Source organism: Strigops habroptila, chromosome 8 (assembly GCF_004027225.2).
Source record: "Strigops habroptila isolate Jane chromosome 8, bStrHab1.2.pri, whole genome shotgun sequence".
Classification (NCBI taxonomy): Eukaryota; Metazoa; Chordata; class Aves; order Psittaciformes; family Psittacidae; genus Strigops; species Strigops habroptila.
In genome coordinates this window covers 55,563,311-55,588,055 of record NC_044284.2, presented here as the reverse complement: position 1 = coordinate 55,588,055, position 24,745 = coordinate 55,563,311, and the positions used below count along the sequence as shown (strand labels likewise).

The 24,745-nt window shown below is 41.7% G+C and overlaps 2 protein-coding genes across 4 annotated transcripts in view; one reads left to right on the top strand and one right to left on the bottom strand.

Annotated features, from left to right (window-relative positions):
- ELAVL4 (ELAV like RNA binding protein 4) overlaps window positions 1–2,765 on the bottom strand; it is an 83,078-nt gene extending 80,313 nt beyond the window's left edge. Inside the window, exon 1 of one of the 2 annotated variants that reach the window (XM_030494319.1) lies at window positions 2,645–2,765. Coding sequence is in view for 1 of the 2 variants with exons in the window: in XM_030494315.2 (XP_030350175.1) it covers window positions 2,237–2,254 (18 nt within the window). In the remaining variant the exon portion in view is untranslated. Of the gene's footprint in view, window positions 1–2,236; window positions 2,425–2,644 lie in introns of those variants that run through there. The other variant, XM_030494315.2, reaches the window with a different exon arrangement.
- Window positions 2,766–21,651: 18,886 nt separating this feature from the next.
- AGBL4 (ATP/GTP binding protein like 4) overlaps window positions 21,652–24,745 on the top strand; it is a 956,884-nt gene continuing 953,790 nt past the window's right edge. Inside the window, exons 1-2 of one of the 2 annotated variants that reach the window (XM_032920114.1) lie at window positions 21,652–21,697; window positions 23,968–24,094. In XM_032920114.1, the coding sequence (XP_032776005.1) occupies window positions 24,064–24,094 (31 nt within the window). In that variant the 5' untranslated portion in view covers window positions 21,652–21,697; window positions 23,968–24,063. The remainder of the gene's footprint in view (window positions 21,698–23,967; window positions 24,095–24,745) is intronic. The other variant, XM_032920113.1, reaches the window with a different exon arrangement.

Genomic DNA, 24,745 nt, shown 5'->3' with positions numbered 1-24,745 from the left:
CTGTTTCTGCTTAGCACAACCTCAGCAGGAACCATCTTTCAGAAAGTTATTTCTGCAGCTATGTGGAACCAAAACTCTACTTTTTAAAGTATGCCCTCACATTTAATACACATTGACAGGCTCTAAGAAGAATTCTCTTCTGGTGTATCACTACACATTAGCCCAACGTAACCCTTTAACCACCCAGGAAGAGTTGGCTGCCCGCAGCAATGTTTTTTCCATGCCCATTTTTAATGTTAGAGGCTGCAGGGACACCACTGGATTGCTGTCCTGCCAAAGCTTTCAGAGTATTATGGCTATAGGGTGTCACCTTTTTTTCCCCTCCACAAAACCAGGGTATCCTGAATCCATGAAGCAGTCTTGTCTTAACTACTGCCATAGCATACACCTTGCTTAGAAGTCATTAAAACTTCTAAATTTGAAGCATTTCTTTGTACTGAGACAAAAATATAACAAGTACTTCCTGTAGACGGCTAAATAAAGTTATTTCTGTTTCAAAACCCCTTCAGAATTCAGATAAAAGCATACATGTCTGTGCCATGTATCTCACTAGCAATGCTGAACTGCAATGGTGCAGCCATCTCCGTTTCCTCAGACCATTCCCAGGTTTCTCTACAGCCAAAGCTAGTCAAGCACTTACTCCCTAATCTACATTTTTCTATTCAACAGGTGAAGTAAAAGGCTTGTATCTCTGCAAAGGCTTCTTCTTCTGCATAGCAATAAGCCCCACATTGTAATTGATTTTTTTTTAAGTGTCATTTAAATTGTTTGGTATTTCCTTACTTTTTCCTAAAACATCTCCAAATATTAACAAAATAAATGCAGTAATACTCTAACATCTTCAAACATTACCTAATTTAAAAATCTAAATTACTTTCCACCATTTAGGCTTCCTTACTATTTTCTATGTCACTCAGTGTGGACAGTAAAATTAGACTACCAATTTCATTTCTGCTTATATTGCATGTTCTGCTTCTCACCGCTAGAACAGGGCTCTTGTTTAAGGCTTCCAATATCATTCCAGAGCTTTTAGATTAAAAAAAGAAAAAGAGAACTGCTTTATATTTATATGTAGATATTTATACAGAGGGAGAAAATCTCAACTGCTCTCCCTGGCCCTTTTTACAAGAAAAAGCCGAATGTTGGCACAAAACAAAACCTCGAATGTACCTGTTAAATAGTATTATGTGACCTTCTATTAATACGACGAGACAATAGAAGCTTTAAATGGTGCTGAGGGTGCCATTGTGCACAATGACCTTCCAAAGAAGCCAGTGGGAGGCCTGCTTAAGAACCGATAAACAAATGGAACAAGTAATGCAATATGAATTATCCTACCCTTGCTTTGGCAACGTTTGGAGATGATTTATCACCAGAGGCAGCTCTACTTCCAAGTCTGCACAGCCAATACAAGCCTACACCTCTTATCGAAGAGGGGCCATGACACTTTAGAAGCACTTAAAGGAAGTATTTAGAGAAATATACTCTTCTAACATACATTTTCATTCACAACACTTATTTTAGCAATATATATTTTTAATATTACATAGAATAAGAAGCAAACAGACGTTTCAACTACATCAAAGCTACCTTTTTAATATCTTGGAATACTTAATACTATCAGTCCACTGCAGGAAAATAAATGCTATCAGCACCAAACCAGTGCTAACATTCATAGTGAGTATTATGCAATTAAAACTATACTGTCATGGGTTAAAAAAATTAATTAAAAACACCACAACTGCGCTAATCACAATAAACTAGACTGAGCCTCAAACTCTTCAACTCTCCACCATGCATACACGTACTGCAACAGAAACCATTTGCACAGCCATTACACCGGCGAATTTAACCTTTTCTTTCTGGGTCGTACCCATTTGATGCCACCAAGGCTCTAAACCCACCCGGTCATTAAGGACGCTCGGGGCAAAGGCAGCGTCCCCCGAGCCCTGCCCGTGAACCCGCAGCACTCCGGTGCTATTAGGTGTTATTTTCCTTCCAAAAACGCTAGTTTAGGCAACACCATACGAAGAGAGGGGGAAGCAAAAGGTGCCGGCGCCCCTTCTCCACTGCGATCCCGGAATACCCCGTTCCCCCCACACCGTTTCCACACCTGCCGGTGCAGCGGGGATCTCACTCCGCTGTGCCCCCACCCCCGGTAGCACCGTGTGGGTCGAAGGGGAAGAGGAGGAGAAAGAGAAGGAGGAGAAGGAGGATGAGGAAGATGTTTTCTCACCGCGCCTTGGACGCGCATCTTCCGCGGCGGGACCAAGCACGAGCCCCGCGGCCGGGCAGCGCGCGACGGCAGCACGTGGCGGCGCCGGCCACGGGGTCTCCCGCGCAGCCGGGCGGGGCGCGGCGCGGCGCAGCTCTACGGAGCGGCGTGAGGCGGCGCCGCCATCTTGGCAGCGGCAGCGCCCGAGTGGAAGGAGTTGGGGGGGTAGGGCAGGGTGACCGGGAAACTGCGTTTGAGCCTCAAACGGGCGCGTTGAGCAAACGGCAGCAACTGGGGGAGGTCGTGGGGCAGCTGGGGAGGATGAGGAGTGGGGGGGGGGTTACCCGTGTGTGGGGCGGTGAGCTCCGCGGAGGGGTGACCTCTGTGGATGAGTGCGTGAAGGGAAGGACCGGAGCCGGGGTAACGTACCCAGCGGGTCTGCGCAGCTCCGCTCCCTCCCGGGGCCGCGACGCATCCAGGTGCCTCAGGGTTTGGAAGTGAAAATAGGCGCAGCAGGCAGGAGGGGGTTTGTTCCGATCTCCAGCTCGGAGGTGCACCCCCGCCCCGTTCCTGACCGGCTCCGTGAACCTCGCCGGTAAAGATGTACGAAGAAGAATTCTGAGTAGGTTAAAAAGCCTCTTTTTCAATCAATGTTCAGGGAAAGGATAAGATGATGTGACACAAATGTATGATCGTGTGCCACAAATAGAACATTGTGGGAAGCTTTCCCTTAAACATATGCTTTGTCCTATATTTTTTCAAACAGTTTATTTCCTTGCTGTGTAGGTCATTCTTAACATTAGGCTAAATTTAGCTGAAGATACACCAGCAGCAAAGACAGCCTGTCTCAGATAGCTGAATTAGACCCACAGCTTCAACTGCATGGCCTGGTCCGGAGGCTGGATGCGAAATTACTTAGATTTTTATCTATTTTTTATTTTCTAAGGAGTTAATGGTAACAAAATCTAAGGCATTAAAATAAAATATCTGGTTTCTAGAAAATTAAAAGTTTACAGGGTAGTTTGCCTGGTATATTCTCATGCTGCAAGCCATGTATACAGCTTGCATTAATTTCAAGGGTATTTTTACCACAAAGTAAGGAAAGACTGTAGCCCTAACATCTTAGGCCTTTTGAAGATCTATACCTGCAACTTCAAAACAGTGGTCTAATCTCCACTTCCAGTAAGGACAGCAGAATTTGTGCTTGTTTATGCACTTTGATTTTCAGTTCTTTGTGTATAAATTTAGCTGTGGGTGGAGTATCCTGAGCCAGATTTCTCCCTATGTGCTATACATACAGAATGACAGAAAGACATACACGATTCTGTGCTAGATTGACAGTGAATTACATTTGCTAGCAAATACTGGATCAGAGCCATCTGTTTCAAAAATTAGCATAGCAGCGATTTGTTTGTTTGGCTTCATCTGTCTATTAGTTTGGTCAAAATCCTCTTGTTTTAGAGACACACTATCACAAAGAGGACCTGTGATATACTCTGTGCAGGCAACCCCTGAAATACATAAATTACTGTGAAAAGTGGAGATAAAATGTAATTGTCAGAAATCCAGACAAGGCTAAATTAAGATTTTTTTTTTTTTTTTTCCTGAAAACAAGTTTGATATTCTCAGTGCACCCTCTCTTATGTTAAAGATCGTCTACTCCTAAACAGCGTGCTGATACCGAACAACTACTCGCTGTACCAAAGTAGTGTTGCTGTACCTGTAGGTGCCCTGTATCTTTCTGTGTTTCGACAGGATTGCAGAAATCCCTCCTGATTTACAGCCTCTACGACTTTCCTTTGAAGAGGTATTGATATTTCTAAAAATTGAGAAGTCTAGCTCTGAACAACAGTGAAGAAAAGGGCATCAAGCCATTAAATGATAAGGTATCGCCCCGTTAGACAATGACTTTTCTAAACGCGGTTCACTTTGAAGCTCTGTATACCTAAAGAAAATGACATCTCTTACACAGTTTTACTTGCAGTATACTGAGCCTGCACCATTCAATATTTCACTTATTTGCCTACATTTTTCAAGTCTTGGGGGAAAAAAAAAAGATTAAAAAATTCTACCTAATACTCCAAAAACTTGTATATACCATTTTTGTAGTTCCTACTGGATCTGGTTACCATGCAAATATTTCGCCATGGGCATAGCAAAATGTCTACACGGTTACACAACTAATGATGATGATGTGGCATGTTATTCTGAAAAGAGAATTCTAGGTAGATCCTCTCAAGTACCAAGAAATGTGGATGTTACTTACAGCTGAATACTGCTAATGCATGATTCAGATACGTACTACACAAAGTAAAATAATTTAGCTCATTTTTATGTTACTTCGTATCCTATTACATGATGAAACCAAACACAAAAGTGCCTTCTAAAATAGGAACTTACGTTTCTCCGTCAGAAAAATGAGTCGTAGGCAATGAGAATGATGTGAGGTCTCAACTCAAAGGACGTGAGTGCTCATTCTACACGTGAACCAGAAAAGCACCTGTGTTGCTTTGTCTGTGTGCATCTGTCTCCACCTGAGCACCTAATTCACATTACTCCTCCCACAGTCCGCCCCGTTTCTTTGTCTAACCTGAGCAACCAACAACAGGATCTACAGAAGTTTAGAAACCTGGACTGAATGAAGGGGGCGTGATTTCCTAATGAGAAGTGGCTTACCTCGATCACTGTAAGAATCATAACACCTAAGGCAGGGTTTTGCTTGTTTTACTTGATGATGAAACAGCAGGACTAGCTAAAGTCAGATGGTGACAAAATCTGAGAGCTTCATGGTGCTGTTAGAGCACAATGAGATCTCCTGTTCAGAATATAGTGTTCTGAATCAATATATTGTTAATGCACACTGCTGTTTTTAGAATAAATAGCAAATGTTGTCAGAAGTAAAGATTGACTTTAAGCAGTGGGAAGAGTGTAAGTGCTTTTTCAAGGTAAGTGTAGAAAGCCATTACAAAGCTTATCTTTGCAACTGACCTATAAAAGCTATAAACACATCAAAGGCTTTGAGGACATCAAATACCAACTTTTAATTCCCCACACCGTCAAAACTCCCATGAAGCCGGTGTCCCAGGATCACTGCCCCGAGTGTGCTCAGTAATACTAATGGAACCCACACAGCTTCATTCTGAATTTTAGTTTAATTCATGTTACAATTAAGTAGTAATTTTCTATAGTGATTTTTTTTCCCTAATTGGTCAATGTAAGGCAACATCGGGTTTTTTTATTAGGATTTCTTGGAGGTTTCATTATTGCAGAACAAAAAACCGTTTTAAAACCTTCTGCTTCTGCTTCAGGACAGCAGCTTTTTGTTTCAGTTGGCAGGTTGAGAGGTTATACTTCTGTCACAAGTAGAGACAGACAAAATTTCTTCCAGGTAAAGCTTCCAGACCTCTGTAGCAATCTCTGATTGTAGCAGTAAACAATTTTTCTAATCTTATTGTCCAGCTATAACCATAATGCATTTAGTCATAGCACTATTAATTTTAACATGCCTTTTTGATTTTTTGAAGACCTATGCAGAGATGTGCTTTCCTGTAAATACTTGACAAGTCATTCAGATATCCTGAACTATTGAATACAGAGGGAGTGAAAGTGCCAGTGGGTCCCCTGAATGATTTAGCCTTAAGGCTCCTGCAGGTTTTATTCAGATCAGAATAGTAGGAGTGGGGAGGAGGAGATAAATAAAACATCTGTTTCAGAAAGTAGGTGACTTTGATGGAGCACTGATTTAAACTGTGAAGACTCACAGATCAGAAGAATATTGTTCCGAAGTGAGGCTGGAGAAGAGCCCCCCGAATGGCGCTTGCCAGTAAATTTCTGCTTTTCTTTTAACTATTATTGCACCTTCTCTGAAGTTCTGAGCATAATTGAGTCAGTTACTCCCACTGCTGCATCACAGTCACTCAAACATGTTTTTACACCACTCATCGAATATGTCGGTAAAGGTCTAATCTCATTTGGATTTATTACGATTTATCTTGGATTAAGCGTTTATCTGCTAAGGATTATGACCTATACTATGAGGTACTGATGAACCATCGGAGTTCAGGAATGTCTAAGCACGTTGGAGTGAATCAGCAATATTCTTTTTTGACACAGACTTCACACATTATCTTTTTTCAATCAACTTTGCAACGTTCATACAGACTAAGCATCTAATTTTCATTTAATACAGGCAGTAACCTGGAAAGCTCTTAGCATCCAGTAGGAGCAAAGCTGCATTTAATTAGGAGCAGCTTAAAAGATCAGGCCTCAGAGCCACATGACTTCGTGTTCACTCTGCCTGCCACAGTCAGTATAACATTATTGGTTTTTTATATACCAATTTGAATATCTTTCCTTCTTCTTGAAATGTATTTTGGTGAGCCTTCCACTGCTGCCCCAACTTCCTACTTTTTCTGATTTGCACAGCCAGGAGTAGAAAAAGAAGGAGGATAAAGTGCAATGATTGCTTGTGTATTACCTTTCTGGACTTGGAAGATATTTTCCTTGTTATAGGTTTAAACTGCTTCCTCTGTTGATATACACAGTGCTGCACCTCAGGAAGAGTATTGGATTTCTCATGTGATTTAAAACAAGTTGGTCTTGGCAAAGCCACCAACATATGCCACTGTTGCACCCAAATAGGCTCCTACCTATTTTAGTGCTTAATAATTTTGTGTATTTATCATATCTTAGAAATCTCATTTTATGCCACTTTAATTGCACAGAAAGTAGAGAATTCCAGTGGCCACATTAATTTTGTGTGTTTGTAAGTTTTCCTTACAGCTTGATGATACAACACAAAGAAGGTTTAAATACTTTAAGGCAGTCTTTCGTAATACTGGAAATAAAACTTTGGATATGAAACTGCACAATTTAAGGTGTTTACATAGTCTAGAAAAGGAATTAGGAAGAATATATATGATTAATTTCCGGTATTTGCTAAATACCATCACATTTAGAATGTGCAATCATACTCTGTAGTAGTATTGTTCATTTTTAAGGTCCCTTCCAACCCAAACCATTCTATGATTCCATGATTCTGTGATTTTGAGGATTGCTTGTAATGTCTTGCTTGCTAACCGGGGAGTTTACAGTGTGAATGTAACTGTAAAGAGATGAACCCTAAGGTTGGAAGAGGATTCTAGTTCCAGCATGTCTTCCTTCATTAACTGGAGTAATTCAATTTTGGGTTTCATGAGAACAGTTCAAAATTCATATTTCTTCACAGTGTTGGCATATAGCATGCTTTGTTACCAGTTTTGCATCACAGTTTCTTACCCAGTTAATGTTCAGGAATGGTGGACTTACAGACACAGCACTGCTTGTTGATCCAGAGCTCGTACTTTAGTTACGCCAGGCAAAGAATCAGCTGATGAAAAATTAGATTAAACAGAAGACTGAGAAATGGATGAGCATAGAAAAGAATTGATCCACGGTTACTAAACCCATTGATGAATAAGCTGTGAAGAGACATAATCAAAGATAAAATTATTTCTCATTACCTTTTCTGTAAAATATCAAATCGAAAACTGTCTGGATCCAGAAGAGAAAGGTTCCATGGTGCAGTGAAATTCTTACCCACTTTCACATGGGTGCATGTGCAAGGAAGGAAAAATAGTGAGTAAAAGGTATTTTCTGGTAATAGGATACATTAACCTTGGAGTGGAATTTAGGATCAGCATGCACAGGATATTGATCTTAAACCTGCTTCTGAGATAAAGGATGAGAAGGATGTGTTAATTTACTTTCTTTTGACATGAGCCCATAACTACACGTGTAAAGTGACAACCCCAAGGATGGGATGGATGGCAACTTTGAAGAGAATTTTACACATACTTGGAATCACTGAATCATTCGGTTGGAAGGGACCTTGGGAGGCTTTCTAGTTAGTGCGAACTCCTGCTCAGGTCAGGGTCAACATCGGTTTGAAAACACATATTTGTTCAGGACTTGCTGCAGTGAAGTTTTGAAAACCTGTCAGGATGGAGATTCCCCAGCCTCGCTGTGCAACCTGTTCTAGTCATTAAATATCCTTATATGTAATTACTTTTCCTTATATCTAGTTGCACCTTAGTAATGAGCCTAGGTCCATCTTTTCGGTAGCCTCTTCTAAAGTATGAGCATGTTGGGTTTAGGTGTTTTGGAAGTTGTCTTTTCTCCAGACTAAACAAGTCCTTGTCTCAGACTTTCCTCAAAGAGCAAGTGCTCCAGCCCTCTAATCACCTTGGTGCTTGTCTGCTTAAGTCTCTCAAGTTTATCAGCATCTTTCTTGTACAGGCTTCCCCAAAACTGCACATAATATTCCAGATACAAAACCAGCCTGAATCATAGAGTGAAAGGGAATAATTACATCTCTGTCAATCTACTGTTGATGCACCTGTTGATGCAGCACAATATGCTGTTAGCCTTCATTGCTGCTGGAGTGCACTGCTGGCTTGTGTGTAGTGTACAACATCACCAGGACCCCCATGTCCTCTGCAGAGCTGCTTCTCAGCCATACAGTCCGATCCTGTACCATTGTAGGGGGTTAGCCTGTCCCACGTGCAGGACTTTTCACGTGTCCTTGTTGAGTTTCCTGAGGTTCCTGTCAGTCCGTCCCTCCAGCCTGTGTACATCCCTCTAAATGACAATTCTGATCTTCAGAGTGCTGAGGGCATCTCCTAGTTCCGTGCTTTCTGCAAGCCTGACCAAGTTGTGCTCTGTGTTCTCCTCCGGGCCACTGATAAAGGTACTCAGTGTTATGGGTTGAAAGGTAAACTCCCAAGGAACACCACTTGTAACCAGCTGTTGAGTGGAGTATGAATCACTGTGCCCATAAAGCTGGATCTTCACCCATCTAGCAGTCTACCCATCCACACTGTAATGTCCCAACTTGGATACATGTATGCTATAGGAGAGCATGCTGAAAGCCTCATTTAAGCCAAGGCGGTGTAGTAGTAGACAACACCTACTGCTTTTCCTTTCTCTGCACATCTTGCCATTTCATCACCGAAGGTAATTAGGCTTGGTCAAGCATGGCAAACCTTGGGAAATCCATGCTGGACACTGTTTCTAATCATCTTCCTTTCTTTCTTCTTCAGAAACGGCTGCTGCACTTGCACCATTATTATTCCAGAGAGCAAGCAGATGCTGACTGGCCTGTAGTTCCCTGGATCATCCTTCTTGCCTTTCTTTAGCATTATAGGCTTTTGGGTAGTTTTAAGCGTGAAATCAAGTCTTTCACTTCTCAGTTAAGAGATTTGACATAGTCCATAGTTACACACTCCCTATAAACTGGGACTAAAAAGTCTATAAACAGTTATTGATCTCCACATGCTACTGGGGAAATTTTCCAAGATCAGTGACAGCTTGGAAATCACTGGCATTTTAAAATTATAGATCATGGCTTCACTTTTTTGGCATTTACAATATTGCATTATGGCAATGCTAGATGTGTGTGTAAAAAACAAAATGCTTTTAGCATTTTGGTATTTTTATTTTGAGCAGTATTAAAGATGGAAATTTCTTGATACAATTCAAAATAATGGTTTTGTTTATTAAAGATGCGTACCTATTAAGATGAAGTTAGGATGAGAAAAATGCTTGTTTGTGTGAAAATAATACCTGCTTCCTCAACAACAGCATCTCCTGAGGTTTCTTTGATTTATACCTGATTACTTTAATGACTAAACCAAGTTTTAATTCCTGTTAACACTGCAGAATGCAGACAGTTATAGTATTTTGCACTCCTAAGTCATTGTCAACATAACTCTCAGTTATTTTTTTATTCTGGAATTATTTACAATGGAGAGGATTAGTTTCAAGTCATTGTTCTGTGTAGAGATTGCCAAAGCCTCCGGTCAGCCACTGAATTATCACTACAGTTTGTGAGGAGCTGGATGCCCGCCTATGAAAGGTCACAGGAATGTGAAAGGAGAAGCCATGTTTATAATGTGTTAGTTAACACATAATAAAAGCACCTCTTTGCTGGAGAAGGCAAAATGTTTGGAAATCCCAAGCTTGTTTTATGCTGCCCAGGGCAGACAGGACCTCACATTGATAACACAATGATTCCTCCAACTGATGAAGGATCTGCCCTGATGCGTTCTAAAGGGTGTTGCATATGCCTTGGCTGGAGAAATGATGTTTTCTATGTATTGGTCGAGGATGGAAAAGAAGGAGAAATAGTGGGAGTGGTGACTCGGGTGATCTTCAGAGAAAAGAATAACGCAAATATGAATTGAGGACGAGCTCCATATACTTCCAGGTGTAAAACTAATTAGCAGTCACAGAGTTCATCATTTACTGTGTCAGATTGCTGCACTGCAAAAACACACATTTTAAAAGATTAATAAGTTGGGTAATAAGATTAGCTGGCTAATGATGTTTTAATGCAAAAAGTGTGTCATTCAGAATATTGTTACAAATGAATCTGGAAAGAAAACAAACAGCAAACAACAGGCTGATTTGAGCTAAGATCTTCGACTGCAGACTGGAATTGTTCAAGATACAACAGATTTTATTACATTTCTATGACACCATCTTTTCATCCACAGTCTCTCATGACATGAGCTACGTAGAAGTAGGTATTTTGCCTTCTTGGTTTCTTTTCGGGAATGGTTTGTGATTACTTATCTAGGATTAGGAGTACAGAGACTATTTCAAATGTCTCTTAAAATATGTGGTATTGCAAACAACAGATATAAAATGAGATTCACACACAGAGCTTTGCTGGTGGCCAAGAACTGCGTTGCAATATGCCGGAAATCCAAACATCCTCCTACTCCCAGAGCCTTGCTGACAGATCTACAACAACTTCTTTCTCTTGAAAAAGCTACATACAGAATCAGAATAAGAAACACAAAAGCCTGCTTATTCTGAGAAACTAATGTAATCTGTAAAATGGAAGGTTAAGGATTCCTCATCAATAGGAAAATAACATTTCTCTTTGCAAATTTTACAGTTTCAAATGACACCTAGATTGTCTAAAATCCCCTCAAAACAGAGAGAGAAAATCTTGTCACCCTTGGAAAAGCAACAACAGCAAACCCTTAGGATTAGTGTCGTCGTTTTCTTGCCTAGCCTTTCAGACCTACAACCTAAGTACGGGGGTGTGCGTTAATGGAACTTGATACAGAAATAGAACCTTGGTTCAGCAGATCCTCCTTTGTTGAAAAACCAATTAAAAAAACAAACACAAGGGAATAGGAAAACAAGTAACTTTTACAGGGATGTATTTTTTAAACAGCATACTTTGCAATAAGTGCTGTATTAGATGCTACATCTTTTAATTAGCTGTTTAGAAAATCAGGTTGACACTGTCCTTTAATTAGTAAGCATTGACTTATTCCACGTGTATTACAGCATAGTGAATCTTATTAAGATAAATGTTTCTGTCTGAAGATATGGGAGAAAAAAAATATCCACTATCATTTGTTTGCTTACCAGATTGCTCTCCATCAATATGGCTGCTATTTAAAATGATGAATTTTAGTCACATATTTAATCAGCTAATGGCTGATCTCACTGTAGGGTCTTGATCCTCCTTACATGTGTTCTTTCATCCTGAAAAAGTCTTTGGTTCTATCTTGGTTTTGAAGTTCCTGTTTGAAATTGTCCTTGCTACTTTCCAATCTAAAAGGCAGTAAATTAAATTATTTAAAGTAAAAATTATTGTGAAAACATTTAAGGTTTTGAGCATAGTTTTTACATTATAATACGTTGCTAGAGGCTAGGAATTTAAAAAACATGTAAAGTTTTTAAAGTTAGTTTTTCCACTTGCTGCAGATACTTGGTTTGTGAGAAAATTATGTGCACTTTAAAAGGCTGCTGAGTAGCTTAAAGATTCCAGTGTGTTTGTATTGCTGCTCAGTATGCAGCTGTCTCACAGAACTCAAGTTGTCTGATGCCACAGTTGGAAAGTACAGCAAATGCACTGCAGCCTGTTCCATGTCAAGATAACTATGAAAAAAAACGATGAAAGTCTTTCGTGGATATCGTTGGTTTGGAAGAGGACATCGCTGTTGTAGTTGTTCGTAGTACATGGCAAATGGTGCTTCTCAATCCGTGTAGTGCATAGAGCGGCATTCAGGGGAAAACATCCCTTTCTCTTCACAGAGGAAAACATCTGCCTGGCCTCTGAAACTCTTCATTTCCTTCCAGTTTGCAGAGGTATGTCATTCCATCAGTGCAAAGAAGATAAGCAGGAAGAAAGTGAATAAAGCAGAATTTTGTTACGGAGACTGCATTTAAAGGGATTGTAACAGCAAGTACAGCGCTGCCAAATAGAAACAACCCTGGATGTGCTGCAGAAGGTGGAGGCAGGTTACTCCAGGTTACTCCTATGAGTAACCTGGAGGCAATCTTGAGGGGTTGGGTGAACCCAGGCTGTCACCCATTGCAGAAGGTCTGAGGAAACTCTGCAAGATGGATTTGTCACTGAATTTGTAGCTACATGGATGTGTGTGTACCTGCCATTTAAGTTGCATTAGTTCAACTATACTTATGTATATATAAAAAAATCCCTATTACTTGTATATGAGCTTTCTTTAAAAGGACATTTTGAAACCATACATGGTCAGTGATGTGAGTTGCTTGGAAACTGGTACAGGGCAGATGGCTCAAAAATGGAGAATTTGCTCTGTGAAAGCAAAGGCCATCAGGGTACCTGGGGCTCCTCAGTGATGGGCTAATAATGTACCATATGTACATTAGGTAACAGTAATAGGTAATGAATAGGGTAGACTATCCATCAGGCTTGTTTTGCCACTTTCAATTTCCTAACAAACACTGAGCAGTAATCAAGTTTCAGAGTCTATTGAGAACTGGCTATGTTACTTAAAGAACAAGTCTTCTCTGACCTCTGGAGCATGTTATTACTAAAAGAAGGGCATAATTGACTTTTTGGATACACAATTATTTGTTCTTGCTGCTGTTGTCCCATAACAGCATGGATTATAAACCTTATATCCTAGTCATGCAGGCAAAACTCTCTGTTACCTTAGCCCTGCTGTTTAATTAGCTTTTACAATTGGACATTGTTTATATCCCAATAAATGTTGCCTGAGTAAAGACTTCCCCTTAACCAATTATACCAGATGTTTTTCTGTGAAGGTCCTAATTAAATAGCATCTATTTCTTGTGTTTGTTTTAAACCCTGCCTATTGTGTAAATCTCTGGAGGAGCACAGTGCTATACTGGGTCGCTTCACCAATATTTCTGTCATTCCCTCTTTCACTGGTTGGTTGTAGCCTCTCCCCTTAAAAGTTGTTGCTTACTGTATGGGAGGGAGATCCCGAGAGGTGCACTTGAGACTTGGGAAACCAAGTCAGTTCTTTGCCCTACAATGGGCTTCTCAAGTGATGTGAAGTCATGTATGACCCCATCAAGATGCCGTACCCTAAGGTGACTGATGGGGTTACCAGTGTCGTGTCCAATCCTGCCACATTCAGTGCAGAATCAGCATAAAACATCAGGTTTGAAAGGAGTGTCCCCACCCATGATATCTCTCGCTCCTGCTTTTTCACATGGCATTGAAATACTCCATTTGGGAACTCACAGACTCAGGATGGTGGCTGCTGTACCAGAGAAAGGAAGCTGATTTCCTATTCAGAGTACACACAAAAGTGATGGCAACTTAGAAATCAGCTCTTGGAAATAGCACTTGGAATATAAAAGCTCTTAACATCTTACCTGTCAGAAAGTAATGTCGCGTTATACAGGAGAAGTGAGGTTCAGGCATAGAATCATAGAATGGTTTGAGTTGGAAGGGACCTTAAAGCTCATCCAGTCCCAACCCCCTGCCACGGGCAGGGCCACCTTTCACTAGACCAGGTTGCTCCAAGCCCCTGTGTCCAACCTGGCCTTGAACACTGCCAGGGCTGGGGCAGCCACAGCTTCTCTGGGCACCCTGTGCCAGCGCCTCAGCACCCTCACAGGGAAGAATTTCTTCCTAATACATCATCTAAATACACTCTGTTTCAGTTTAAAGCTGTTCCCCCTTGTCCTATCATTACATGCCCTTGTAAAAAGTCCCTCTCCAGCTTTATTGTAGGCCCCCTTTATCTGTTAACATGTGAAAACTAAAAATGGCCTTCCTGCACTGGGATTTTATTGTGTATTAGTTGCCATGTGTTAGCTAACATAAGCCTATTACAGTCTGAAGTAAATTCCTGCAATTTCAGTTTACCTCCTCTCTCCCAGCTGCCATATGTAGTGATTGTCTCTCAGTGATTTCCTGCTCCTTTTTCTGTGCCACTGGTACCTTGAGAAATTGTAACTAAAACCAAATAATGAATTTACAGTATGGAACTTAACATGGTTCCTAAATCCATTATGAACTCTCCTTCCTTCTAAAGAATTAAATTTCAGTTGGGGGTCAAATAATCACCTTCAAGATGGCAAACAATTGTTCAGTTCATCCCAAGTTAAGTTCTGATTCTACCTCTCTCAAATGTTTACTAGCTACACTAAAAGAATTTTAAGAGAGTAGATGCTGAAAAGGATTGAAAGAGAACTGTAGGGTTTATAGATTAAAATGCAGTGCATAAAATGTATCTGGTTTTATAAATATAGGACAGAGTCTAGAAAATGTCCGTAATAATTCAGAAATATTCATAAAAAATGAATAAATGTTTTTGCGGAAATACATGAAAACATCACAAAAGCATATATTTTAATTTCTAAGCCTAGGTGTAGTAACCACTGCCACCATGTCTGTGTCACTCAGACCGCTTGGAAACATCCACCAAGTACCAGGGTGTATTTAGCTGCTACACGACTAGAAACTACCTGAAAGTGCTTTTACCCCTGAGGGCTTCTAGGGAGCTGCAGGGTTTAGAAGAGTTCTTTGGGTCCCTTCTCCATGCCTCTGGCTGGCACAACGTTCTGACTTAGCATTATACTGCAGGTTTGAAATTCCTCAGCTGCCTTGTTCATGTTCAAATTCTTCTTCACATGTTCAAACCCCAGTAGGACTGACTTAGCCCTTCGCCTTTCCCAGATAAAGCGCACTTTTATCATGCACGTTGACCTTTTTTGATGGGAACTTAAAAATGAAGGTTCTTTATTAAAATAACTTTAAAATACCTGGTTTGTAATAGCAGGGGCTTACTCCCATCCTTCTTCCATTCTGCACCCAGGTGGCTGGCACTGACTTTTCTTTCCTTCCCTAGTCAAATGCAGGGCCTAAGCACACATTGGCAACCCAGCCCTCATCAAAGCTCTGTCCCACATAGAGGAATAGCAGAAGAGGAATGAAGCATGTCTGAGCAACTGCTACACATTGGCAGTCCCTGCTTTTACCCGCTCAGAAGTAGTTGTGGAAGAGCAGGAAAGCGAGGCAGCCTTCCAAATCCCGAGTCACAAATCACTCACCTTCCGTAGTCAGTATGGGTGTAATTTACAGGTTGGGTTCCTTCAGGCTGACAGCGTCTCTGTGTAATTATGCTATATTGATACACGTCTGTGAGGACAGTCGTTAGGAACAAAAAGTTCCAAATAGCCATAAAATGTAAAATAAAATAATCATTTTTCAGGAGTGAAATGAGACGATGCTTCGCCTGCACAGGCACAAGTTGATGCAAGTTTTGTGATCATGGTGTCTCAGGTTTCAGATCAGTTACCTCAGCATAACCTTTTGATCATTTCTGAAGTCTGCACAGAATGAGGGGAGATACAATTTGACCTTTCCAGACTTGCTGCATTTTAATGTTTCCTGTGCTTAGAAATAATACAGAAAAACCCCAAGAGGTAATAGTATTTTTGTATAGAACCTCTGAAGTTACACTAGGCATGTTCAGAATACATTAAAGAGACTGTCCTCACACAAGAAATTTACTATCTGCTTTTAGATATTTCCTAACTAATGAGAGCAATAAGTGCTAGGAGAAGAGAAAGAGTGAATTGAGGTTACAAGAATAAGATTATAGCATTCCTCCACTATGTATGCATGTTGTGAAATTCACTTCACTTTTGCTACCTCAGTCTGGGCTTTGGATTTTCATTTTGTCTCTCATTTTTCTTTACCAGATTTAATTTTCTGTCTGAATCCATCAGATCTGGCTAAAAACCTGAACAGATTTTTTTTTTTTTTTTGGGGGGGGGGTGTTTATTATTTAATTTTATTTATTTATTTTTAATTCCAATTGTACCTACTCTGCTTGCACAGCCAACGTCGATGGGTTGTTTGTAGCAGAAACATTGTCATGGCCTTGTCTCTGATAGTAAAATTGAAGTACCAATTGAACATACCCTTGAATGCCTGCACTGCTTTATTCTACACAGGGAAAGTGATACAAAAACCAAAAAACTCTCTGATTTCTACACGATTACAGCTGGATTTTTACATCCCCACTTTGAAGAACCATACCATACACCTTACCACGTATGTGGTGTGTGGAACGCATGCAAACCTCGTGTTAATACTCAATCTTCTCATTCTCATCCAGCCACTTAAAAACCATTTGTGAAAAATCAGTAACACACCTCACTGGCTTTTTTTGTAATGTGTAGAAAATGGTGGTTTGTGGGGTTTTTTTTGCCATTTTTTTTTAAACACTTGGAAAATCTCAGGATTGTAAAATTGGATTTTTATTGATCTTCTTGAAAGATCTTTGGGGTTTTGACAGCTATGTATTGACAGCAGCCACCTCTAGTTGAATCAAAAGTATTGAATGTCTAATGCAAATCATTGTATCTTCAACACATTTGAATTATACTCATGTTAAAAAAAAACAACCAACAACACCAAAGTGATCAGAAATCTTTTGTACTTTACTTTAAGTCTTTGCTCTGTGGTATTACACGTTCTCATGTTCTTTGTCTACAGTCTTGGGGGCTGTAGGCAAAAGACAAACAAAAAATTGAATAGCTAATGTTTCAAATACACATTTGAAAGCACAGATATAAAACATACTCAAGTCCTTACGGATTAGAAATAAATAGAAAAATGGCTCAAACCTGTATTTAGAAAAATCATTTCCTTCTCAATATTTGTAATGGAGTTGTCAGTCACATTAATTTTTATGCAAATTTACCTAAGCTGATGAATCATCACTGAATTATTCCTGGTTTTGGCCAGCACCTCCATTTGTATTTCCATTGCCTCAATTTATTTGTATTTGTTTATAGGATGGATTTTAAGAGTCTGCTCCAGAACCCATAACTAAGACAAGGAGAAGAGGGGCCCTGCTTGAAGTCCAGCATGGGAAGTAGATGCAAGAGACAGATCAGAGTAAGGCGACACTAGTCACCATGACAGACAGTACTCCTAGCACACAGCTGACTGTTCATTATCATTCCTTCAGTAGACATCACAGCACAGGAGATTTTTAGGGAGGGATTTGAAGGAGGAAAATTAGGTGAGTGGGAGTGAGAAGCAGCAGCGAGGGAAAGCATGAAGGTGCTGGTTTGAAAATGTAACAAGAAGCGAGTTATTACTGAATGAAATGTGTGGGGGGAAGACGTTGATTTCTCTATAGGATATTAAAAGATAACAGGGTGGGAATAAGCTGTAAAGAGCCACAAAAGTGAAGTAGCTTTTGCTTGTGAAGATGCTGAAGAAAAGATAAACTGGGATAAGGAATATGGCTGAAACAATGAATGTGAAGCTAACCAGGGCAGCAGTGTTCTGAAGTGGTGTTCTGTTATCCTTTGTTTTGTGATGTCCAAAATTGGATTATTAGCTTTGGAAGGGCAGGGACCAGAGCTGTCTTTGCACCAACAAGCACTCTGATATATGTTCAGGTGCTCTAAAAATGCATAAATGAAAATGAGCAGCTGCTTCTCTGAATATTTGAAGGAGGCCTACAAGGATGCTGGTGAGGAACTCTTCATAATAGCAATAGGTCAAGGGGTAATGGGTTTAAACTTAAACAGGAGAAGTTCAGGTTAGATATAAGGAAGAAGTTCTTTACTGTGAGGGTGGTGAGACACTGGAATGGGTTGCCCAAAGAAGTGGTAAAGACTCCATGCCTGGCAGTGTTCAAGGCCAGGTTGGACAGAGCCTTGGGCGACATGGTCTAGCGTGAGGTGTCCCTGCCCATGGCCATTCTGACCCAAACCATTCTATGATTCTCCTGAATGCTATTTCCCTCTTCTTCAGCCTTTATTCTTCAAGTTACACCATTCGGTTATCTTTCTATTTTCAAAAGAACTTTCTGTGTGAACTTTCCAGTTCTCTCTTGTCAAATTATCTTACTGTTTTTGGAAAGACTGCATATCATCTATATTTAACACCATTTCAGCTTGGTGAGGTGACTATAACATAGCATTAAACTCAGACGAAAAAAAATGAGTGTGGCATTTCTAGGTTTTTCAAGTGAGTTAACTCAGAAGAGCTAATTTGGCTGGAAAAAGTGCCTTTCCCAGCTGTCTTGGATCTCAGTAGACCTTGCAGGTATTTGAGCTGAGGTAATAGAATGGCGGTTAGATGCAAAAGGCCTTTGAATTAGTATTTGTGGTCACCATAGAAGTGAGTCTTTCTCTCATGTGAATAAAGAGGTCATGTGAAGAACTGATAGGGAAGGTTTCTCTACAGGGACTTCATTCTTAGAAATTTACAGATGAAAAATGCTACATGAGTATTAATAGATAGGGATGAAATATGGATGAGGGGACACTAAAGCTGAAATAGCAAGTAGAACAAAGGGAATGAGGGGACATGGGAACATGATAAGAAACCAGACTAGAGCTGCAGACCTGGACAGACCTGTCTGAGACCTAAAAAAAAAATAAAAGGAAACTTTAGATAAAGGAATGAAGGGGTAAGTAATATGGAGTAATATGATAAATTATTTGAAGGAGGAGTGGGATGAGACATGGCTATCAAGGAACCTAAAAGAACGGAGTTGTAGCAGGATAAAGAATGACCAGAAGTAAAAAGTGTCCTAGCTACTGATACAGATGTGGTCACCCTTTCATGGAGGAAGAGAAAGCCAGACCTGGTAACAGACTGGACAAGTAAAGAGGAAAAGAAACAATCGGGGGAGGTTTCTGTGACAGATAGACAGGTAGGAGGTACTGTAGCACACATACATGGAGAGGTTCCAGGAGAGAATGTTTGTGTCTCTGTTAAGCCTGAATTGGTGCTGATGATGTTTCTGTATGGATGTGCAAGAACACTTAATATAAACAATCGGCCACAAGATCTGAATGGACAGAAGATCAGAGTACATGCAGCATATTCTGAAGAGGGATGTCCTGGGATCATTTGCCCAGGAACAAACAAGGAAGAACACAGGGCTTAGGTGACCTGCAAGCCTGGAGAGAGACTACAATGGGAGAGGATGTGCACGCGTGTGTGTGAAATTACTCTCACCGTCAGCGGAGGGACAAGTCAGCCTCTGTAGTACAGTAGTGACCACTTGTAGTTTATGAAGACTGCAGAGGGAAAAGTCTAGCAAATATTTTCCAGAGCTTGGATCTAGATGGCCCTCACTAAGCAAAGAACAGTATCTGCACTCCAGTATTCTTCAGTGCAGGGGTGTATGTATCTTCTAATCCCATCACAAAGCGCCCTTAGTACACCAGTTTAGATAGGTATTTCATCAAGTCACTGGCACAGGAATGTGGCTAATGTAATATAAAATTAGCTGACATAATACTAAAGTAAGATACTGAGAGTGAAGAGAAGTAGGTGAAGAAGCCTAAGTGCCACTGAGAAAGAAAGGAATCAGCAAAGGAAGAGAAACCACGAAAAGAGATGCTGCAGAAATAACCAGAGAACTATGAACCAAAAGAAGAATGAACAAGGAACAAGGCCACAATAGCCAGGGAGAAAGGACCCTACAGAAAAATCTAAGCATGTAGAACCTGCAGGTATCATCCACGCGTCTTCTTAAAAAGAGTTGAGCTGGAGCAGAAAAGGCACATACCAGGTAGGAAGAGAAAGAGGTAAAGTGATGTTTAAAGAACAGAAGCTTAGATGGAGAAAAACCCCAATTTTACCTGCTTTGATTTTTAAGCTTGGAGTGTTTCACTGACTAGTCATGGGTCACTAGGAAATGGTTACATTAATTTACTAGCTGTAAGGAAGCAAACACTTAAGTGTGTATAGAGCCATAAACGCAGTGCTGCCCATTTCCATTGCTTAGCATTGCACACATACTCCTTGTTTCACAGTTTTAACAGCTACCCAGTTTGGGGTACATTCACCCCCACATCTGCCCCTGTATGCAAATATACAGGATTCTAGGCCTTGATGCTTACACTTGTAACACTGTGCTTGTCCTGTGGTTGGCCTTGTTTCTGAGAGCTGAGAGTTGGTGTGCATTGAGGATGTACAAGACAGTTTCCCTCTCAGGCTTGCATTAGTGAGACACGTGTGATCAGACCCAACCTGCTGGTCTCTTGGGAAACACACACATAATAATTAGCCCCTTTGCACCAAAGACTTCATTGCTGTATGTGCCACATGGTGAGTGTCACCCAGTGGGTTTGTGAACACACACTCTGAAAACCTCCCATCCCCAGAAAACATCACTGTAGTTGCCATATGGTCAGGCTCACCTGCTAGGTCTGTGAAAAGGAGACAGACAGGCAACACTTACACACATAATGAAGCTCCCCACTGGGCTGCCTTAAGAAATTAAAACCAAGAAACTTGACGTAACTGCCACATGATCACTCACCTGCTGAGTTTTGGGGCAGTCACACACATGAATTTGCCATCTCTGCCCAGCGGGTGCCTCCCCGTGCTCCACTTCACTGCACTAGTGGGAAACCAGAGCCGGAGGGATGCACTCCCCTTCTCTCCCCACCGGGGTGACAGGGACCAAACAGGTCCCTGTCAAACAGGCTCTCAGGCCCCTCCGCACCCGCTCCGGGTCGCAGGGCAGTAATTGCTCCCTGATCTGGGTTGGAGGGATCACAACGTTGTGGAGGGTGGCGGCTCCACAACGAGCCTCTCCTCCTCGGAACCCTGTGACCACCGCAGGGCCAGAGCCGGCTCCCCGCAGGCAGGGAGCGAGGCCCGGGCGGGGGCTCAGGTACCGGCTATTGCCCCCTCCACCGGGGCGCTGTTACAGTAATTGCCGAGGCAGAGACAGTCACTAGGGAGAAGATAACAAGCCCGTCCTTCCCCGGGCTGGCAGTGCTTGTAAACACCCGCAGCCACACGCAACAGGCGCAGGCGGCGGCAACGCTCTCCTCACGCACGGCCGTTCCCGCCCCTCACGCAGCGCCGCTCGCCTCACGCACAGCCGCCCCACCCGCCAACACCGGGGCGGCTGCCGGCCTGGGCGATACCGGGTGCAGATGCTCTGCGGCCCCGGACCCGTCGCGGCTCCCCGGGCCGCCGGGAACGCTCTCCCCGGGCGCTGCCGCCGTTCCCCGCACCACCATGGCGGCCTGAGGGAGGGCGGGGAGGGGAGGGGGGTGTGCGGGACTCCCCTGGCGGTGACGTGTGTTGCCATGGCGACGCCCAGGCAGCGTCTCGCTCCGTGTGGGGGGGTGGTGGGGGGATGACAACAAATATGGCGGAGAGGAGCAGGACGGCAGAGACGGGTCAGTGCCAGCCGCAGTCGTCTGGGCGGGGGGAGAAGGGGAAGAGCCCCCCTTCTCCAGGGGATTCTGGCAGTAAATGGGGGCTGCAAAGCAGCGGAGTGCAGGAGACGGAGCCCTTCTCTCAGGGAAAGGGGAGGGAAGCGCCTCCCGGCCGAGGGCACTGAGGTGGAGAAGGGGCCGGCGCTGAGGCCCCTGCCCAGGGAGCTATGGAGGAGGGCAAAGCACTATCCCTTGGGGCTTGAGGAGTGTCTGGCCGGGGGAGAGGTGGCCGTGGGGAAGGAGCTGGTGGTGGGGTAGCCTGCACTGTGCGCCCTCCTCCCTTCACGGGGGGCAAAGGTGGCGGTGGTGAAGAGCAGAGCAAAACGGTGGTGCACAGGAGTTCCTCTCACACAAGAAAGTACGTCCTGCTTTATTTAGAGTGCAAAACTACTATGTGAAGACACCGGGTTGGAACTGAAACCGCACCACAATGCGGGTAGCTTGGGGGCTGACCTGCAGGTGCTGCTGGACCTGTCCCCGGAGGTGTAAGGTACTGGAGCCTGCAGAGGGGCAGGATGCTGTAACCTTACATCTCACATACGTTATTCTGTGAGGGTCTGTTTAAGGAAGGTGCCAGATGTTATTCTTCCTATTGAGGATGCATTAACAAAGGCTCTAACTGTGTATGTGAAGATAAGTTTGTCTGTGAAACTGAAGTTTTGTGTTTCCTCATGAATGATAAGGATCCTCTAGGTACAGAGGTCTTTCCTATTGTAACAAAACACAGTTAAGGTCTTTTCCAACCCACGGGAAAACAAAAGCCCCCAAAATAAGTTATGAAAATTAGAGATACCAACAATTGGAGGATGAAACAAAGATAATGGCAGTTTTCCTGAATATTTAATATCCCACAGCATCATACATAAGTTATCTGGGTTCCTGGACCAAAAGTACATTTTCCTCACCTGCTGTGTTAGCTGCTGTGCCTGTGCTTTTCAGCCTCAGAAGTGGCTCCTAATGAAGATGCATTATCCATAGAACTGGTTTTGGATTTTGGGGCCATTTAAGGTTAAAAAAAGTGATAAATATATGAAATACTGCTTTGGGAAGCAGTACATCAAGGGCTACCTCTAAATGAGTTGGCCATAAGGTTCTTGAATTCCCTGTGTTCAGCCATGCTGTTTATGAACCCCTGAAACAACATTAAAAGTTTATTGTACATTAAACTTGTCCATGAGGCAGGTGATTATATTCATCCACTCTATCGTGCAACACCACTAAACACAGCTGATCACCTCTGACTGCGCTGTGAAACAGGAAACAAACCTCCAGTGGCTGTTTGACAGGTTTCCTGCCTACTTCATCTGCCCATGCCTGTGCCATTGTAACTTTCTTTAACATATAATGTAACTTCCCTATTATTTCCAGATTAATGCGTACACTTACTCCTAATATTGTGTTCTCTGCTATGGTATTTAAATATGCAGCTTTATGGTATTTGCTTTTTATTTTTAACCTTGTCCAGAACTTCTTCCACATCTAACCATCACAGCTGATTTTCTGCATTGATGTATGAGAAAATCTCTGATTTTCTCATAAATGTGTTTCAGCTTGTGCTCAAATCATGTTTTGTTGCATGTTCCTCATAAATGTCCACTTAAGTTTAGCAATACCTCTGTGGCCATGTTGGAAGTCTTAATTTGCAGATCCTTATTTTTTTGAGAAACCAGATGAGGAATTAAAAATGCAAATAACCAAAAAGATAGGAAAAAGACCCAAACTTTCACACATCAGTGGGGCCCGGGAAGCAAACTTTTGATCTTGGCCCATTTTTAAGAAAAGACATGGAAACTAGGCTGTAGAAAAATGAAGGTGGGGTGCTTTGGGTTTGGGGTTTTTTTTTTGCCTTTTTCCCCCAAACCTTTGGTTTAGTGTCTCCTGACACTAAAGGGATCCTTGGCAGGTCCCCAAAAGAACCAATTTGACCCCTGTGTGCTGAGTGACACTGACACTGTTGATGTGCATGTAACATAATTGGGGAATGTTCTTGTTCTTGATGTATCCTGACTGCTTAATGTGTCTTCATGACATGTCAGATCTGGACCAGTCTTTACGGCAGGCAGGAATGTAGCATTAGGAGATAGATGAACCTCCATTTGGCACTAATGTACATTTTTTTTATGTATGGATGCCAGGAGAATAAAGCCATTACAGAGGACCGAACATGTTCAAACCATATATATTGATTTAGCCAGTATGACTGTATTATACTTTCTGTTTTGTTTTCACAGCAACATCATGTTTGTATTCCTGGATCAGAAACCACAAGAAATAACTAAGTCTTATCTTCCCATGTTGAAATATTCATTGTTATTTGTAACTTTCAGATGAGGAAACTGACGTACAGAGAAATTAAAGGTAACTTATCCATTCTCTATAGCAACACAGGTTACTGTTATGGACCATTCATTACTGGTTATTTCAGTAACCCATGTTTGTAAAGAGTCAGTGACAGGGAAAGATGTCAGAAAACATATAATGTGCACTTACAGAAAGGTGGTTCTAGAAATAAAGCTTTTTCCTAAAGATTATTTGGTACTGAATTATATCCATCTAAGATGTTTACAACCCCTCTAAACTCTTAGCTTTGAAAATACAGTGTCAAGAGGTTTTGTATATTAATTATACTTTATGGAAAACATACCCTTTTTAATGTAAGAAATTTTCATTTCAGTTTCATTAGTATCGCCTTGCTCTTCTGTCGTAGGAAAGTAAATCTGTTAATCTTTTACACTGGTAATTATACTTACTGTTTCCACATATCAAGGTCCTTTCCAACCCTAACTATTCTATGATTCTATATACAGGGTTTTTTCATATTTCCATTCCTTTTTCATGTAGAAGGTTTTTGTTTTTGTAGTAGTTTTTGCACATTTTTAGACATTTTGTTTTATTGGTGAGGGGGATTGTGGCAAACAGAATTGCACAAAGTACTTCAGAAGAGGGACTACCATCAGCTGTTCTTATCCGGTTAATCTCAGCATTATTTTCTGTATCATGGTTTAAGAC